We start from the raw sequence: 20,538 nt of genomic DNA, 5'->3' as shown, positions 1-20,538 counted from the left end.
GATATGACTTGTGCTTCATGATTTTTGCTGCTGTTTTAAGTTGTAATTTTAAGTTTATGGGTTTTAATGAAGAGCAGAACTCTGGATGAGGTATGAAAAGTTAACGCAGCATTAAACATGATATAATTTCACAAACAAACAATTGATATAAACTTGGGTTGTTTTATTTATACAATATCATATTCACATTAAAATTCGAAGCACATACTGTACATGCAGACTGATGTGGGTGAGCACATTCAAACGCACACATTCAAACGCACTCACGCATAAACACAGTCAACGTCCTTCAACCAGGGAACCAGAGCTCAATCCCCCGGTGAGAGAAAACAATTGTCCTCCTGAAATGTCTTTGAGTCCGTGTGAAGCTGCAGGACTGTTTGTCGTGCAGCAGAAGTCGACCTTCGAAATCCTCACAAAGGCTGGAAAGTGTAAAGTTGACAATCTTTATATTCACAAATTGGTAAAATAGCTCATGCCGGCACACTCACAAATCCCCACATATTCCCTTAATCACCTTCACTCAAACATACATTATATATGTTTGTGTGTGTGTGTGTTTTATATAATCTGTGGATGCTTGGAGCACTGGGGCCAGAGGGGACGGAGGCTGAAGATGAAGAGGACGAAGAGCAGTATTGCGATGACGGTGACGATGGAGACGTAGCCGGCGTAGGGCAGAGGCGGGGAGTCGGGGGCCTCGGCTGGAATCATGTTAGTCAGGTTCAACATGTAGCCCAGCGTCCAGCCTGCGTCGCTGCCTTTTATCTGAACGGAACACAAGGAGAGGGATCGTCAAGAACTGATCGCTCTGATAAACAGGAAAATTGTCTTGTAAATCATCTGCTATGGCCTTTACAGCCACTAGATGTCAACCTTACGGAAAACTTATGGGTGGTTTTTGGACCATATATTTAGACAATGACATTTATTCCTCCAGTAGAGTTTGGAGAAGCTGTTGTGAAGGTTTTATATAGTTTTATTTTTTAGATTTTTAAAGATGTTTTTACTTATTTCAACCACAAGAGATAGTGTCTTTGATCTGCAGCCATCTATATAGACACACATAATTAAATATATACTGATATTTTACCACATTTGAAACAAGAAGAACTGATTTACTGATGATTAACTGGCATTGAATCCAGGCCTGAATTATATTTAAACAATTTAATCACAAGTTTAATTTTCCATTCTGCATTTTCCATCATTACCAATGCGTCACTGCTGCCGGGATGAAAATGAAGACTTCACTGAGGGGTGAGATGTAGGTTGAAAATGTCTCATAGGTATATCTAAATGCCATGTCACTCTCACAGCTACATGGCATTGTTCTACTGGCTGAGTCTTACTCAGGACTTCTTCCGTGTATTATCTTTATAGAGGCAATAAAAGAACCTTAGAATGTTCAACCTACGTGTTTAAACGTGACCCATATCCTAACCCCACCCTTATTTAAATCCAATAAATCCTTAACTATGCAATCGGCTCAATCCGGTGATGCTCCTTTTTCATGAAAGAATGAGACATTTTGACACGTTACAGTAGGAAAAGTACTGATGTAAATAATTAAATAGACAAAAGCTGAGTTGCATGTAGCTGCTTAAGTTTAAGGGTCATGATAATGTTCATATTGGCTCATTGTGACAAGTTTACGGGGACTGCAGAATACCATGAGCAATAACAAACGTTAAATGGACTGAATTCATATAGTGTTTTTCCAGTCTTATCAACCACTCAGAGGGTTTTACAGTACAAGTCACATTTACACATTCATACAATGCCTCTGCAGCCCTTTTTTATTCATGTACACATTCATACAGTGTTTCTATAGCAATGTATTCAGTCACACACCATTCATACACATACATTCATGTCCAAGGACACATCAGAATGCAGACGGGAGGAGCCAGGGACCAAACATCCTCTAACATTGCAAGAAAGGGCAGGGATTAGTTCTTGGATCTTGATGAAAACGAATCAGGCATAATGACGAGAGGGATATATGAGTGTGTGCAGTTTGGTGCAGCCTGCTTGAAGTTGGCTCTCGGTGGAGGTACTTATAGTTTAGAATATAACTTTGAATCTGTTGCTCCAGCATGTTCATTAGCGATATTGTGCCTATGCTGTTCAATCATGTGTATATGTAAATGTTTTGTAGCAGATGAGGTAATTTCTTGTCATTTGGTTGTAGTTTGACTCGTACATAATGCTTTGTTGCTTTAATGACCAAGTAGCAAAAGTTAGTTCTCTTGTTGTGAGGCTTGTTTTTTGGGGGGGGGGGGGGGGGGGGGGGGGGGGGGGGGGGGGGGTCGTTGGTTTTCTAGACTGAGGCCATGCTTGAGTGATATTTTGTTTTCTCCAGTATACAGAATCCAATTAAAAGGTTTTATGCCACCACAATTACTTTTTAAACTAATATTTAAAAAGATATGAGGTTCAGAGTAATATGTAAGGAATGAGGTGTTTGGCCAAAGGGTAACTCTGAGGTTGAGGAACTGGCATCGCAACCTGGCAAGCTTAATCCTAAACCCTGAGAGTCTTGAAATAGCCCTACACAAGGATCGGTTAAAATCACTGACTGTTCCGGACTTTCCTCACACACACGCACACACATACTGGTCAGTAGGATATGACCTCAAGTTACGTCATGCCTCCATGCTGTGAGGCACAGGAAAGGAGTGGAATGTGATCTACTGACCTTCTTGATGAATTTTATGTTGCGGTAGTTCTCTGAGGTGAAGTTGTATCCTTCGGTCAGTAGGGTGATGATATACGTGCCAGAGAAACAGTACTCGGCCAGGTACTTTACTTTTACTCCTGGATACTGCTCCTTTATCTGTTCAGGCAGGTCAAAAGTTCACAATCAGTCAGGACACAGATAACGTGTGAAAATAGATAAACATGGCTTTTCCTGTATTTGGGCATAAATATTTCCAAACCTGGTTCCAAGGGGTAGCACAGTAGCGTGATAGCTTTTCCGTGACAGTTTCCAGAGGGATGGATGTGTCTGTCAGATTGAGGAAGTTCATCACGAAGTAGTAAGCAGAGAAGGCCTAGAGAGAGACAGGAGGGGAGGGGAACAGAAAAATTAAGCAGAAGGAAATTAAAATCTTTAACAAATAAAATAAGCAGTTTATAAATGCTGTAAGAGGATAAATTCTCAGTATCCGACTCATAAGGCCTTTTATGGCCACAGGGACTTGGGTGTAGTTGGTTTTTGAAAGTAGTTCCAATGAAAGTGAACACAGTGAAGCTAATTCTGAGTAAGTAATACAAATACACCCCTGCGGAAAATTTCAGGAGAATATCCACAGTTCACTGCATGTCTGAAAGCAGCTTTGGCCGACTGGGATTTAAAGATCACAAGAGATAGAGGGGTTTCACAACATACAGATCTGTGTCCACAAACAGCACCCGGGCCAGCGCCTCGTCGCTCACTGATACATGAATAAATAAAGACTGACAGCCGTGTTACCCTACCCCAAATGGCCCCTGCAACCGTGGCTGGAAGACCTCATTGAAAGAGCACTGGCTGTATTTGCACTGTGTGAAGTTGAAGATGCGTTTGACGATGTCTTGGCACAGAGAGAAGTCTCCTTTCCCTGTGTGATTGAAGGTGGCAGGAGCTTCCTGGGGTTTCCTGTCGGACACGCAGGGGCTGTCGTAGAGGACGGAGTAGTTCTTTGTATCGGTGTAACCAGGGTGGAAACAGGGATCTAATATTGTTCCTGGACCTGACTAGGAGAGAGTGTGAGATACAGAGAAGATGCTAATTGAATTTAATGTCTGCGTTGGGTCATTCCGTGTCAAATCATCTTTGGGCCACCACGTCACAGATCCTACTGAAGTTTGGCATGCTGATCACATGAGAACCAATGGAACCAAAGTTATATGGGTCTCGAATTCCAATTAAGGGAGACATGGGCTAATGAAATGTGCAACTTTGACAGGTCATATCTCAGAGAAATTGTTATCACATCTTTTTAAAGCTCTTTTTCTGCTCCATATTTATCTAAACAGTTTGCAATCCCCAATATGAAATGAACAGCATTATGAGTGATTATATCAGTTAAAGTTGAATTGCAAAAAAAAACATATTTTAATATGGCGTGCCAACTCGAGCTGTGACATGCCTCACACTCCACAATCCTATATCATACACACCCTCCCAATGTGGCGCTCTATTTAAGCTGCAAAGATTTCCCATCTCTCCATTTGCTAGTCAATGCTTCTGCTTCCCTACGTCAGTATTGCTTCCTGTCGATTCAGCCCCTCCACCACCCCAGCAACCACCTGTAGGCTCCGGCAATGTAATGCTCATCACTCCCCATTATCCTTTAGCAATCATAGCTGGGAAAGTGAGGAAGTCGGAGCCTATAGATGCCAAACTCTAACTATGTTCTGCCGCTCCTTTGATGCGTCTTTGATGCAGCAAATTTGTTTTTGCTCGAGATTGTTTATGTTGGTCATGAACGTTTTGAGTCCACCCATGAAGTTGAAACTCGGTTAGCCCATATCTCCCTACATTAGGATCCAAGACACATGAATTTTCAATTCCATCGGTTTCTGTGACATGTCGTGATTTCATACAGAATGACCCTATTCTTATATATTAAGTCTTGCATGTGAAACTCGCATAATCTCAGATTGAATTCGAGAAGTGTATGTCTGACGTATACCTTAGTCTGTTGTGCCAGCGTCATCCGTAATGCTTGGTCTTTCCCGTAACACAGGAAGCTGTGGGTGTACAGGTTGTAGTCATTACCGTAGAGTCGGAAGGCGACGGCATTGTCGGGGGACTCAGAGCCGTCAAATTTTTTTGATACAAAGCTAATTTGAGTGGAGGCCCCGCCAAGGTCAAGGGCGCCTCTGGTTTGCAAGCTCTGCAGCAGAGACAAAAAAAGCTGTGAAGTCAGTGCACGGCAGGAGAGAGTGGACAAACTTGCATGGGACATACATCCTGTGTGTGTGTGTGTGTATGCAAACCTGTTTGAGGCGATCGTCCAAGTAGTTGACCGTGACCCAGCCGAAGGCGCCCTCTTCCTGGCCGCTGAGGATTCTCGCTCCCTGAAAGGAAAAGGGGAACTTTTGCAGCGCTTCCCCCACAGCCTGAAAGACCTCGTCTGACGCGAAGCTGTTCTCTAAACTGCATGGACCCACAACAAAAATGTATTAGATTGATTCACATCCACATGTCAATCAATACAGCAGCGCATAAATAATAAATTGCGTCGTATGTAATGCACTTGACAGCAACATATTCAGGGCTCAGGCAGCAAAGTTCACGTTTGGATAAATCACAGAACGGGGGTGGAAAACACTCTGGGTAGCAACACATTACGGAGGTGACGCCTCGGATACTGTCGCACTATAGTGTCACATGATCAGGCCGATTGTGGCTCTTGTTTTTCTTTCTTTCTGTATGCATGTTTTAGGATTGATTATGTGGATGACTGCAGATGTGAACCATACTTAAGTAATCTCATCCCCGCAGTAGCGCCCAGGTAAAGAGGGGTCTCGCTGTGTCTCTTTTCAGGGATTTGCTGCCTGGCCTGCTGCATGCACTTTGTCAGAGACTCCCCGGCTTCCCACGGAGCAGACGCGTAGCTGGAAATACCTGGACCTGCACGAAGAACAAAACAGGAAGGTGAAGTCTTTCATTCATTCTTTATTTAGTGAGCCTAACCCTAACCCTAACCCAACAGAGTGGAAGCTTATCACCCACATGGCTATAAAATCATTTAGGTAGAGGCAATAAAATAATTTCTGCCTCCCCCTGCTTTGTGTATTATTTATCTTTTTGTGAGGATTTTCTGCTTTTGAGAACTGAATGTTCCCGAGTGTTGAACTAAATAAAGACTTTTGAGGATGTCACCTTGAGCTTCATGAAGTTGTGATACAATTATTTCATCGTTAATCCAAAAAAGAATTAGTCGCACTGTCCAGATGACATTTTTCTGTGATAACCGTATACACAGATGGACGACATGACAGCTCCCCCAAAACTGAAGCCAAAGTGTCTTGATCGCCCCCTGGGGGCTAGCTGCAGTACAGGTCATAAACCTTGCCTCCTCCAAGTTAGTGGATGGAAGATGGATCAAAATAAAATAAACTAAGTATCTTTTTTTCCAGTAAGTTTCGTGAAAGTTTGGTGGCAGTGGAATGTTTTGGCTTAATTTCTGTACAGTGGGAGGAAGTGGACACGTGTCATTCGCCTTTATATACAGTTTATGGTAACAAAAGTTTAATGCTCAATTACTGATCTATGAAGCATGAAACAGTGATAATAAAATCCATCATTTACAACTAATTAACCCCTCATAAAGTATGTCGTATTAGAAGGTGCATAGGTGAATATATTCACGATATTATGTAAATTTAAGCTCACTTCGATATTTGCATCAGTGAGCTTTAGCGGCTGTACACCTGCATGTGTGTGTCTGTGTAACACATTGTGTGCAGCAGATTTTTTACCATCGACTTTGCAGGAAAGCGTCTGCTCAACTCTGCCAGTGTTGTTATCTTTCTCTGCCGGCCACTCGTAGATATACAGAGCCGTGTGGGAGGATCCAGCGTCCAGCACGATTCCATACTGTGAGAGAGAGAGACTGTCAGGAATCCAAGCTCACAGCTCGGGGATGCTAACACCTGGCTGACTCCAGTTCAGATATAAAGATCAAACGTTAAGCGTAAAGATATGATGGAGATGATCCTCCACTTTACGGTGTACGTCATGCCAGATGTGAAATAAAGTTTGTGCCTGTGCAACAAGGGAGGATTCATTGGCCTGCAGCCCTGCACAAAGCACAACCTACACCATGAGACGGAGGAAGATCTCATCACAGTAAGGACTAGAGTTGAGTAGCGTTTGGGTTTTTTCGGTGCTAAATCTGTACTTTCAAAAACAGTTCCGGTGCCTACATGGTGCCCAAACTTACTTTTTTCTTTAAAAGATCACGGTTAAAGATAAGAATTGCTTTTTTATTGACAAGGCTTATTGGAAGATGAAATTTAGCATATTAACTGTTGAGAGTTCGGCATCGAATTTCAGTACCCAACCCAAATTATGACTCTATGGCCCATTGACAAAGTTCTTATAGAACTACTACTATATCAGAGATATATTTCTATCTGTGCAGATAAAAGAAGTGATTAACTTAATCAATAAAACAGCAGCACTACAGAGAATATATAACTGTCAGAGTTAAACTGGGCCTGCATTTTAGGACAACAGCAAATTGTGATTTAATATCTTTATCATTATTCACTGGCCATATTTGGTGATGGGTTTGTAGAACCAGTGCTACAGTTTGAGGTCACAGTGACAAAGAGACCATATCTGGCTTTTGGACTTTGGAGTCAGATCTCCCTGTAATGCACACACAGAGAGCAGGCTACAGCTCCATACCATACCTTGTACTTTTGGGGGAGAGGCCTGTTCTGCAAAACTGCTACCGTCACCAAGGCAACAATCGCTATGACACCAATCACAGAGAAGATGATGGTCACCGGCGTGTGCCAGGGGTTCTTCTCTTTCATGTCTGAGAGCGGGGGCGTAAAGACAGGCAGACAGGAAGGAGAGGCGAGGGGGTTCGTCGGGGGGGACACATCGGAAAGAGAGACAGAGGAAGGGGTGTGTGTGTTAGGCAAGTCTTGGATCCAGATGTTGAGTGATGTCACAGCATGTGTGTCTGAGAGAGAGGCTGTTGTGGGGGCTGCAGAATGTGTTTAACCGTATTATTTTGTAACCAAGGACTACAGATGGATTTCTGGTTTGGAGTATCTGAAATCACACCAAGTTGCTCATTGATTCTGAAGGTGGGCTGAGGTGATTTCAGCCACAGCACTTTTTGAAAGGGTCTTCCCTTCCGACAACACCAAAGTATTCCTCTAACGCTGAAAGATCAACAGAGATTCCCACTTTTAAAAATGATTAAAAGGAAACCAGCTGGGCTTTTCACCACAAACATGGGAAGTGTGGGCCTCAATCAAAAAGATAACTTTTGTAGTGCGGTGGAAACGCTGAGCTACTGAAATTCAAGGTAGAGAAATGATCAGTGATTAATCATCTCACCATCCTGTTAAAGGGATTATTCTAATCTCGAATATATTTGACTGTGTCTGGCGCTACTTTGTTTGGTTCCCATTCCTTTCTAAGCACTCATTGACTTTCCACTGTTGATTAATGGGATTTGACACACACACACACACACACAATATATATATATATATATATATACTGTATATTTACATGTTTCTTAAGGGACAGATAAGGGTGTTGCAATCTATCTGTATTCACATTGCTATTGTGATAGAATAAAGACAGATGAACAAGATACAACCCCTTAACTGCTACACGCACACACACACTGTCTCTGTCACACACACACTCACAGACACACAAAGCTGTTTGATCATTACCAAGGTAAGTATTGGCAGACACTGTCCAGGTGAACATGACACCAAAGTAAACACAAATTGTTGAAACTGAGCTGTCTGTAAAAGTACAGTACACACACACAGACACACTGACCTTTGTCTACTGTGGGAAAACACAGAAAATCTGAAGCATACAGTACGTCAAAGCACCCACAGTGAGCAGAGAGACAAGCACTTACCTCTGTCGTCTACGTCAATGAACTTACCACTGGCAGGGGAGAGAGAGAGCGAGAGAGAGAGAGAGAGAGAGAGAGAGAGAGAGAGAGAGAGAGAGAGAGAGAGGTAGAGAGAGAGGTAGAGAGAGTGGAAGTGGAAGGGAGAGGAAAACATGTGAGAGCAGGAAGAAGAGAGAATGAACAGAGGGGAGGTAGCAGGGGTGATAAGAAGTGGAAAGATTTTTTTTTGCTTTTCCATCGTGGCCGGACAGAGGATTAGAATGAAGCTGTGTGTTTGTGTATTTCTGGCGGAGCGGCTCTGAAGCACTGAGTTTGGCATTTCCTCCCCAAGCCGGGGCAATGCAGCCGGTCACTATGGAGACGCAGCTAAAGTGTGTTTCTGCGTGTGTCAGTGCACTCTCGTGTCCTTTTGAATCCCTTAAAAGGGTCTCTCTCTGTCTCTGTCTTTCTGAGAACGAATGAGAGCACTACTCCCTCCCTCTCCCTCTGTTCATTCTGTGGGATGTGTAGGAGGGAGGGGAAGTGGGGGACTCCCTTGTTTAGCAGTTTTTTTGTTACTGGCAGGCTGTGATGTCATCTCTGTGACGGATCGGGATCCCCTGCTTTTCTCTGAGGTTCCCTCTGTGTGTGTGTGTGTGTGTGTGTGTGCCTATGGGAGTGAAAAGAAAGAGGTTGCTGGAGAGCCAGTGTGTGTGCAGACCCAAAACATGACCAGCCTGCAAATGTGTTGATCCATTCAAAGTTCCATTCTTTTATTTTCCCGTCTCACTTAACACACAAACATACACAAACACTATTAAAGCATGCACTGGAGTACTTATGTTAATTTAACACTTATTACTGCTGTTTGACTTAAGGAAATGGAAACACACACACACAAAGTCAGTGTTTATGCTGGAAACGTTCCCAAAGTGGTAACGAAAACAAGCCCTCACACAAACACAGCAACATGAAAGTATTCTATAATTGTTTGACCGTTTCCAAGTCAACAGCCAAAGTTCATATCTTTTCTTTAACATGGCCCCATTCTCTATGTGAACTTTGTCCCAATTTGAAATCTTCTATCTTTTTCACAGTTGCCAGCATAGTATCCCTGTCCATCTCATATGAAAGTTACAGTTAAAAGAATGTATCTCTTAGCTCTAAATAACTACGACATTAATGTTAAGAGTAAACATTTCAAAGCAACATCAGACCTAAATAAACTAAAGAAATAGAAAGAGATGTTTGTATACATGTGTGTGTGGTTGCTAACTGCTTTATGAGCCTCCATAAGACTGACCCCCTGAAACCTGAACCCCTTCTGACACGAGCCATTAAAAACAGGTATGTGATGCGGTGTCACTCTCAGGCTTCTAAGTGGATGTTTCCTGATTGGATTTAGGTTCACTCATCGTCTCCAGTGTTGCCACATGATGCAATTAAATCTGTACAAAGCAGATGTCAAACAAGAGGCAATTACCAGAGCTGACTGGTGCCAATCAAACAAATATGCCCATCCACATCCATTTTGGATTGGATGTTCCTCTCCAAATGAACTTAGAAAAGACTTACCAAACATCTCAGAGGCTTTTCTATACTCATCTCCTAATGTACACATATAATTTTAAAACAGCCCACTTCACACACAAATCGAAACAAAAAAAAAGGTTTAAACTATCTATTCGCTGAGTTGACATTATTTTGTCAAACATGGAAAAGTCTTTCCAACTCATGATCTTTTGTTCAGATAAGTTGCTTATCTTTTTTTTTGAGTTTTGCAAAATTTCCTTTCCTTCATTTTACGTTTATTGCTATTAAGTAAATGCATGTGTTAAAAAAGCAGTAACATCAAACTGTTGATGTAACTGAGGCCTACAAGTACTCTGAACGAAAAGAGGACATTATCAAAACTAAAGATGATTAGTTGGCACAACTGATTTTAGTGAAGTTCAAAATATGAAAAACGCAATTTTTTTATAAATATAAACATGTCGAATTCAGTGGCTTGAAAATGGAAAAGTCTACAAATTCATTGACACAAAAAACAAGAAAGCTATTGGTGTCAAAACCATAGGTCAAACCATCAGCCAAGACGACTTTCAGCAGGAAGACTGGACTCATCAAAGATTTTCTTTCAGCCACAATGCAGCGAAAATGAAGCCATTAAAAAATGAGATTGCCAAACACTGTGTGCCAGGATTTGTAATATAACGTTTTCACATGCTGTTTGTCGACCGCATGTAAAATTTATGAGAACATCTGCGATATATGTGTTGGTTGAGGTAAACAACACACATATGAACAATAGACGACTCCATTAATGCAGCTTTAAGAAACACATGGTTTTTACGGCCCAAATCAAACTCTACGAGCTGGGATGTGGTTACAGTAGAGCTGTAAAGAATTCCTGAGTTGACCTGAGCCTCATCCGAAGCTCCGCTGGCTATTAAATCTGAGTTAAGCAACAGATGGCACACTTCATTTCCAAAGTCTTTCTTTCATTTGCGTTCAGACAACTCACTTTGTTGTGTAATCCCTTATCCGATTGCAATGTTGTTGGTAGCCGACTAAACAGATACAGACACTCAGCCACAAACACATGTCGAGACAGAAAACAGGGCTTACCTGCACCAAATTAAGAGCATGAAATCATCGGGTGACTCTCTTGGAACAACAACAGAGATTGCAGCACCGGGCTCCCAGGCCACACAAACACACATCTGTACTTGAGGAAATTTAATGACATAATGCATTCCTTAATGATCACAACTTCATGCCTAACCTCAGGCCTTAGTGTTTCCTAAATCTATTCGAATCCCCCAAAACAAGTTGTACCCTTCAAAGAGCCACATGGAGGAGGGAGGACCGAGCTAAATGTCCCAAAGATGTTCTCAGCTGACACATGCAGACACACAAATACAATGTTTTGTTCACAGGCGCGCAGATTTGCATTTATACAAGTCCAAACCAACAACGGCATGAGTAAAAGGCAGAGAAGGCTTAACTCCCCCCAAAATGATATTGGGAATTTTATGCTGAAGCTTTTTGTGACATATCTTTCTCAGTATAGGAAGCAAACACTATATTTTAAGTGAGTATGTTTAATCTCTTAAAAACATAAAGTTAAATGTGTTTAAACCAGGGATGGATGATATGTCAGCTATCCAAAAGTGAAGCCAAATCATTTTGATTGCCCCCTGGTGGCTGGCTGCAGTATATTTCATAAACCACCACCTCCATGTTAGTAGACGGGACATGGAGCAAGCTATAAAGTCAAGGTACATGTTCAATACATGGTTTCTGTCATTTTAGATAGTTCTTATCACATTGGTGTTCGTTCAAGTGCTGTTTGCTGTAAATTTGGTTTCAATTAGTTATTTGGTAAAAAATTGGGTGAAACATCTTGATTGACTGAGACTGCACAGAGTCTGACATCAAACGTATGCAGGATATTCTAGCTTCTTCGGAAGGAAGTGGAGACGCGTCGTAGCAACACAGTCTATTGTTTAAACCAGTGAAGTATTTGCATTGTCTTATAAAGTAATGGGATTCTGAATGTATCTGTGATTCACAGCTGCTTTATACTGTCTTTAAGTCATTCAATACCAGCAGGAGACACGTTAATAAATCAGCAGCACTCCTTATTAATCGTGTGCATCATGAAACCTCTTTCCAACTTTGTTTGCAGTTTTTCAGTTGTGTTGTCATTTTATTTATTTATTTGTTGATTAAAATGGCATCCCATCTGTTTGTGGGCAGCTGTGGTCGTTCACTAATCGTAGGGTCGGTGGTTCGATGCTCAGCTCCTCAAAACATCGGACAAGACACTTTAACCTGAAATTGGATTAACGATAGAGTTGAGCTTTGTGAATCGTAGTTTTAAGTGCTTGGAGAGATCGTTAGGACTTGATAAAAAACATGACATCTATTTACCATATCCAACAACCCCCACCCACCCCTTCTCCTGCTGGAGCCGCCTTTGGTCAACACAGACAGACGACATCACTCATGCGCGCCACAGTCTTTCCATCTCTGAGCTTTCTGTAAACAAAAATGTATTGTTAAGGTGAGGACTGGATCGTTCCCAGTGCGAACAAGGGAAGACGGAGCGGTGGGAAAGCACGCACAGAGGAACAGAAGTGGAAAACATAATAACATCTGCAATCAATCACTGTATCTCTCTGACACATTTAGTGTAACGCAAATATCGAAGAACTCTACGGATTAAAAGTATTTTTTTAGTGAGCAATGTAAATCCTAAGTAAGTGCTCCATCAAAGTTTTGGTTAGAAGGAAGCAGGAAGTTTAAAAAAGCGTATAGGTCTCGAGATTCACGTATAGCCTGCACAGGGATGTTTAGATGAAGAGCATTCAGAGCATTTACGTACAAAAACTACAGCCAACAACTCTGACACACAAAATAACATTCAGAGCACGAAACTATTTTTATTTGACACACACACGTTTGTGCAGCTCTCCTTATAAGGACTTTGAGTTGACTTTCTTTCATTGTGGACAGGCTAACCAAAAGCTAATCCCTCACCTTAACCATGATCAAGTCATGACTAACTCTCACCTTGAACTAATCACAATTCACATCTCACCACTAATCTTAACCAGGACCTCAGAAATGACATTTTGCGTCATTATCACTGGGCTTTGGTCCCCACGAGGTACGCCGGTCCTGAATAGGCCAGTGTGTATCCTGCAGAAGGTCCCTAAGAAGGCAACAAAAACACACACACCGACACACACATATTCTTCCTGCCTCATGTTGACCATTAACAATATTCATCCCCTAATCCTTAGACTTTAATCCTCAGAATGTAATGTTTACCACAACCTAACCCTGTATTTGTATAGTCTGTTTGCAAAATTTAAACATTAAGCAACATTAGGAAACTTCCTCAAAATGAATCTTAAAAATCATTTTGATTGTCCACAGACGTGTTATACGGAGAATGGTTCATCTTTGTTTTCCCCAATGTGCCCTTGGGTTAAGTGCAATCTTGCTTGGGAAGTGTGTAATGTTTTACAGACCAACTTCAAACATTAACAACTAGGAGCCTTCAGCTATAAGAAGCTAGCTGGCTACTCTCAGTACAAAGATCATGGCAGAGGCAAAGAGACTAGCTTCTAGCATATCTGCTCCTCTGTTCACAACTGCTGTGGCTTCAGATGTTTTCAGTCAGTCAGTCAGGAGTCCGGCACAGGTCTATTTCTGCAAACCTGCACCTGAGAAGCTCTGTTCCAGAACTGACCAGTTACCCGCAACTATCTGCAGGTCAAAACTTGACCCGCGTGGACCTGTTGACATATGACCTGCGACCCAACCCGTCACCCGGAATCAAACACGCATACACAGTCTCTAACATCAGCTCAGTTATGGCCTCCTTGTCCCCCCCCGTTTTGGTGGTTGAGCTGTTTTTGCAGCACCAGTGCTCCTGCAGATGTCAACGTTTTTCCTCAGCAGCAATGTGCCGAGCCTGCAGTGATCAAAAGCTGATACTTTTTGGCGCTTTTTAACAAAGCCGCTGAGACTCTAAATCAGATTAGCCGTATCAACTGCTTTACACTTGCTGGTTTGACCTAAGATTACGAAAAGTGAGGCCAAAGCGCTTGATCTGCAACAGGGGGTTGGCTTCAGTACAAGTTATAAACCTGTGCCTCCTCCATGTTAGTGGATGGGACATGGGCCAAACTTAAAAGTCAGAGCACACATCAAATATATGTATCTCTAGTTTCTGTCTGTAGGTACTTTTTATCACACTAATATATGTTGAAGTGTGTGATGTTTGGTTTAATTAGTTATTCATTGCTATAAAACGGGATGAAACGTCATGATTGACCGCTGAAAGTGACTTGCGATTGGTTGAGCTTGCACATAATGGAACCTGGATACCGCGGCTCCATCCCCTAATCTCCCCTGTGCAGACTCTTAACTTCTGGACAGAAGGAGGAAGTGGAGACCTATTGTCCATTCTTATGTACAAACTGTGTTCTAAACTTTACAAAAACCAAGTCTAAAGTTCAAAGTGACGTACAAACACCAGTACAACCAAATACCAACACATATACGTAAAAATGTCAAGTTCATAATTTGGTCCATCCACACACCAACAAAAAGACAACTGTGGAGTTACTTCTTGAAGTATCTTGAGGCCAAGTGTTAATTTTTCAATGTTTTATGATGTATGACCTAAAGTAGTAGCCATGCCGGTTGATCTGAAACTTTGGGCTCATAAATCTGAGATATAGATATAAAGAAAGACCTTATACATGTGTTACAACATAGGAAGAGAAAGAGAGAAGAAGTGAGGGGATGTTTTGAACCAGCACATCCTACGAGGAGTTGTTACTCTGCATTCAGCGATGAGTCAAAGGATGAGACTGTAGGGGATCAACTGTGCGGCCTCATAATGATGGGAGAACAAGACAACTACGTCCCGGTGAGGCAGGTCGTAAATTCGCTGCCATGATCTGGCGGTTGGGCTCTAACAAATCATGAGCCTGTGAGTGGATACATGCACACGATCACACAGGGCGAAATGCATGTGTTACATAGGCGGAGTCACCACATGTCGCCTAACAACACGGTGAAGCAAGCATTGAAATCCTTAACGCAAAATTAGCAAGACCAGTGTGTAAAAATACTCCTGTGACATAATGCGTGACATATATTGTTTTCGTACAAGTTAAACCACTTGTTGTTCCCCATCTGGATTTGCATGCTTTATGTCAGTGAAATAATGAGAAGTGCAAAGGGCCAAATTAGAACAATGGGAGAACGAATCGTAAATCTGAAATGACAAATAACAGCCGTCAAACAATTGCAGTGGAGTGAAGGTAAAAAATCTGACAATACAGATTATTCCTAATGTTACCTTTTATTTCCGACAAGGAGGTTCTATTTTCACTGGCATTTGTTTGTATATTAGCAGGATTACTCAAAAACAACACGGCGGATTTCTACGACATTTTGTAGACGAATGCGTTACAGGTCAGGGAAGAATGCTTTAAATTTTGGTGAGGATCAAAGGGTCAGAGGTCGGATCCAGGAATTAAAATCGTTTTCACTTTGCGACATTTTTGAGGCATTTTTCAAAATGATTTCTCAGAGAATAATTCAGAGAAAAAAAACTGCGATTCCTGAGTGTGCACATGAATTTGGCGCAGATCCAAATCTGGATCTAGTAGATATATAAATGTAGTTTCATAAGGGGACTGTTGGGCCTTGTCAGAGGTATGTGCTCTACAGAGTACAATTCTATTTATGTCTAGTTTTGCTAACATGCTCTAACCTGTTGGTACAATCTAATGATCAAGACTTTTTAAATTTTTTTATTTATAGCCGGAGATAAAACAATAATTACAACAGAAAGGACTTTACAGTATTGCTTTACACTAATTTAAAAACCTATAAAAAGTTGTATGCACTTCCCACCCATTCCAACAAACACACACCGCTGTGCCTCAGAACACACTGTCCTTGAACTGTCAGTGAGCTTCTCCCTTCAACCTTTTCCTATTAATCAGACAAGCTTTTGTTTGTACCATGACTGACCGAGCAACTTTATAAATACCAGGCGGTTGTGAAACCTCACAAAGAAAAGCCGTCCGCCACTTCCTGTAAAAAGGGAACCTCTAGACGGAATCATGGGACACGAAGGGAAGCGTTTCTGCCCTCAGTGGTGTTGAGTGCAGTTTGACTTCGCCCATAGGACAGACTGACCCTAAGCGTCAGCAGAGAGGAAAAATAATGACATTTACTGTGTTCCTCTAAAGTGTGTTGCTGAACATCCCTCTCTGGGATGAAATAATAGCCCCGCATCTGATTTAATTTCCACAATGGTGTTTACTTTCGAAGAGAACCAGTGGGTTTATCTTGACAGTTCAGATAAGGCCATCAATCATGTAATATAAGCAAATTTGACTTTAGAATACACTTTTGAGATTGTCCAAACTTCCTTGAATTCACTGATATCTACGTTATCTAAAACAAACCTTTTTAGGGGGGCTCAGATGGTGTCTAAGGGTCAAGTTGCCCAAATTTGCAGAAGCACAACCAGAAAAGTGGTGTGTAGCCAAGTTTAATTTGTCCAGGTTTTGAGTTTTGCTTCCTCAAATCCCTGAATTTATAATTGGTAACAGCTATAAAGTTCACCTATATTGTTCTGGGGTGGGCACAGAAATATTTCTTAAATAAAATAATATAAAATAAAAAAATGTCACACAAAACAAAACACAAAAATTTCAGGAGCCAGATGCCTTGTCCTGACAGGTTAGATCAGACATCAGACACTCACAATGACCAAAAGTGACTTTTACACGTTTACATTTTTGCTGTCGTCCAATTCTTGAATTCACATATACCAGAACAAACCCTTCAGGTGCAAAGAAAACAAACATTTTTAAAGTTAACTTAATTATAAACATAGTTTTAGTTTAATTTCTCCAAATGTCTCTGAGGTTTCTGCATCCACACCAGAAACTAGAGGTCACAGACGCCACATGAGCAACTGTTTCTTTCCCTGACAATTTCAAAACCCTATTGGATGAACAAATGTTACTTTACACTGGTCAACAAACGCTGCACAGTCTGGTTCATACTGAGCATGAAATCTGGAACAGTAATTAGCTAATTGCTTTATGGAGCATTGGATGGCTTGTCAGATATATCATCATATAAACTTTAACCCTCCCCCCAAAGCATTGAATCAATCAGATCATGTTGCACAATTATCCTCAGTCACATGCACTTTACCTGATAAACCACCATAAACCCCCGTGTGAACTGAAAGAGTGGCTCTGTGTTTATCCTGAGTCAAAGAATAACACAGACCCTCAACTCCCCCTGCTAAATCCCACATGTACAAACACACACACACACACACACACACACTAAAACACACACAGGCACCTGCTTATGTCACCCGTGCGCACACTCAGGCACATGCAATGGAAAAGTCACACACCTGCCCCACACTGCTGCTACAAGAGAACACACACTCACCTGATACATGACTGCTGGTACATCCTATTGCTGGATACTGGGAGATACGAATTTCCTGTGTGTGTGTGTGTGAGTGTGTGCGTGTGTGCGTGTGTGCGTGTGCATGTGCCAGTCATAGCAGTACACCTACCTCTTTGTGCGGACATGGGCTCTTTCTCAGCAGCAACACAATGCTCTTTCTATTCTTTGCCCCTCTCTCTCGTTCTCTCTCTTTCAGTCTCCCCCTCTTTCTCTCACTCACTCTTTCTCTTCCACTCTCTTTCTCTCTGGTAACACAGCCCTCTCTCTCCCCAGTGTAACGTTTTTCAGCACCTCCTTTCACATACACTGGCTTATTAAGGGCACCAGCTTTCCTCCTCCCTCCTGCTCAGCCCACTCCCCTCCTACACGAGCGCCTTTCGCTGTGCCTTCTGTCTCACCCCCTCTCTCTCTTTCCCTCTACACCTTTGTCATTCTGTCACTTTTTTACTCCCTCGCCCCGGCAGTTTCTCTTTTTCCCCCTCCTCACTTTCTGCATCTCTCTCCTCCTCCACGAGTCTTTTTTATCACTCTCCTTCTGCCTCTCTTTCTCACTGTCATTGTCTCTGTCTTGTAAAGTGGGTCAAACATGAAAGCAGTGTTAGATCTGAATGGAAGCTGGAGCCGGAGCTGGAGGGATATTGGAGAAAAAGCAGCGGGCGAACTAAAGTCTCATTGCTTCAATTCTTGATACCCAGCACCCTCATTTTTTATAGATCTAATCTTAACTTTGCGAGGGGAAAAGGATTGCCTCTTAATGGCTCTCCTGAAGTCTTTAAGATCAAATGCAGAGCCTCTAAAGTTAAGTTTTAAGAGGTGTTGCATAAGGTTTCTGGAGCAGCAGGAAGCTTTCAGTGCAGGATGATAAAAGAATCCCTTGAGTCCAGGTATGCGGCATGGATACTGTCACCTGTAGTGCATGCATGTGCTTGTTACACATATTTATCAAGGCTGAACAATCTGTTTTTTAAGTCCAATTCACACAGCAGGATACAATCTGGTAATAAACCTCCACTCCTCAGCACCGGTTGTATGAGAATAATCTGCCACCATCAGCAGAATATGGTTAATATATGTGTGTGATCAGTATGCATGCTAATGTGCAGAGAGCAATCAGTACAAGTGGTGTTGTGGAATGCTTTGTGGAGCTCTCCCAGTGTTTCGTGCGTTGCTGGAAGAGGAAACACATTATTATGACAACGCTAATCCCCGCTGATTGATATTTTTTGAAGGACATGCGAAGTATCTCCTTCAAGACGGCGGCAATGTCCTATTGCTCTGCTCGAATCTACCAACGCTCCATCAGTCTGTCACTAAATATGAAAATCATCATTAGCCACGGAAAATAACTATCTCTCCAGTGGTGTGCTCAGCGGGCCAGGGATTTTCTGCCTCCGCTACTTTCTCTTTGAGTCTGAACACCCCTGCATACATCCCCTCTATTGGTCCTTGTGTCCCGCTACGTGGCGATTTACTTAATTCAAATAATGGAAAGAGTTGTTAGGTTTAATTTAGGATCATAGATGTAAATAAAAATGGAAGTAGACTCCAGGTACTGAAAGTGAAGCCAATGTGAAAGTGTCTGAAACCTATATTCTCTCGGATGACCAGCAGGGGGATGACTTCACTGGTGGCAAGAATAAGTCTGTATCTGTAGAAGAAAATAACCCTACCGCTCACTTGATTTTAAAGTCAGTCAAAATGTTCCCAAGGGGTTTATCCTCTCAATTGCAAGTTTCAAATCTTCTATTCAAAATGATGTTCATGTTGTAAATAATGGTCCCATTTAAAGTCAAATAGATGATAAAGAACAGTATGCACTGGGACATGTGATTGACATCTAATACCGTCAAATGGGTGCAGGTTGCAGGTGTAGGTGGGCGGGCAGTGTCCTCTAACTTCCAGTCAGGCTCCAAATATGTTTATTTCTGGTTTCAAAAAATCTAACTGTCAAACTTGAGGCTTAAAACAAAGAAGTAGGTGTCATCACAGTGGGTTTCCCCTTGATTATGATACTACTGACGATTTGATACTTGGGCTGCCCTCCTTGCAAAACTTCTGCATGTACAAGCACAATACTGTTACACAATGACACGTACACACAACATAACGTAACATTCCAAAGAGTTAGTATAACTTTCAAATTTGAACTAACTGAAAAAGTCAATACTGTCAACTATGAACAGTCCTCAAACAGCCCAGAGGCCTGGGTTAAAATTGTGTTAATGAAAACACGGTGGACCACAGTGATATAACCAGTCAGCACCTGGCAGACACTTTGCCAGAGATGTGTTTGTAGCAAGCAGAGAGACACTGGGACCAGGGATTTTGTCAGCCTTCGGTCAACAACACATTTCAAAAGCAAGGCAGGTTAAGTTTTAGCTCAACACGTGATGGAGGAACATTTTAAACTGTTGCCGCTTATTATTTTTGTCCAGACATAAAACCACACCCTCTCGTCCTTATACAAGCAAAAAGATAATCGGACTAATATTTGATCTGTGTGTATGTGAGGGTTTGTAGGTTTTGATGATGAATATGTTATGATGGCAAGCTTAAGCGGAATTAAACGTCATTGGTGTTTACCTCACTGGACTCACCCTCTCTGGTAGAGCACCGAAGGTTTGCTCAGCATTTAAGAGAAAATAGTTCCCAGTCATACCAGCAAAATGAGATGTGATTGTGATTTCCACATCACTAGCATGAAAAGTAGCAGAATCGAAAAATAATGACTTTGCTGAAATAGCACAGACTTACTGAACTCTTTGTGAGCAAAATGTGGAAGAGGGAGTGATTGTTTTGGCCTTTCACAATGCTCATTGTTTCCTCTTTCTATGAATAGTGAACTAATGCAACATCCTCAGGACATATAGAAAGACAGACGGAGAAACAGGGACGAACAGACAGA

The 20,538-nt window shown here is 41.9% G+C and overlaps 1 protein-coding gene and 1 long non-coding RNA gene across 4 annotated transcripts; one reads left to right on the top strand and one right to left on the bottom strand.

Annotated features, from left to right (window-relative positions):
- Positions 1-148: 148 nt before the first annotated feature.
- entpd1 (ectonucleoside triphosphate diphosphohydrolase 1) lies at positions 149-17,915 on the bottom strand. 3 transcript variants are annotated; one of them, XM_034569981.1, is made up of 11 exons: positions 17,873-17,915; positions 17,743-17,822; positions 7,417-7,544; positions 6,478-6,595; positions 5,476-5,626; positions 4,990-5,149; positions 4,683-4,886; positions 3,484-3,741; positions 2,943-3,056; positions 2,702-2,839; positions 149-768 (listed from the first exon to the last, which is right to left on the bottom strand). In XM_034569981.1, exons 2-11 carry the CDS (start codon positions 17,756-17,758, stop codon positions 562-564), a joined length of 1,494 nt encoding a protein of 497 aa, XP_034425872.1. In that variant the 5' UTR covers positions 17,759-17,822; positions 17,873-17,915; the 3' UTR covers positions 149-561. The 3 variants fall into 3 exon arrangements, with proteins under 3 accessions (XP_034425872.1, XP_034425873.1, XP_034425871.1); XM_034569982.1 differs by lacking the exons at positions 17,743-17,822; positions 17,873-17,915 and adding an exon at positions 17,613-17,717; XM_034569980.1 differs by lacking the exons at positions 17,743-17,822; positions 17,873-17,915 and adding an exon at positions 8,622-10,072.
- Positions 8,955-14,207, top strand: LOC117752558. The gene is made up of 3 exons (XR_004612099.1): positions 8,955-8,966; positions 12,213-12,219; positions 14,085-14,207. It is a non-coding gene; the product is annotated as an uncharacterized LOC117752558 (long non-coding RNA).
- Positions 17,916-20,538: the final 2,623 nt, after the last annotated feature.

The sequence above is a fragment of the Hippoglossus hippoglossus genome, chromosome 19, assembly GCF_009819705.1.
Source record: "Hippoglossus hippoglossus isolate fHipHip1 chromosome 19, fHipHip1.pri, whole genome shotgun sequence".
Taxonomy (NCBI): domain Eukaryota; kingdom Metazoa; phylum Chordata; class Actinopteri; order Pleuronectiformes; family Pleuronectidae; genus Hippoglossus; species Hippoglossus hippoglossus.
The sequence above is the reverse complement of the archived record's forward strand: the minus strand, read 5'-3'. Positions and strand labels throughout refer to the sequence as shown.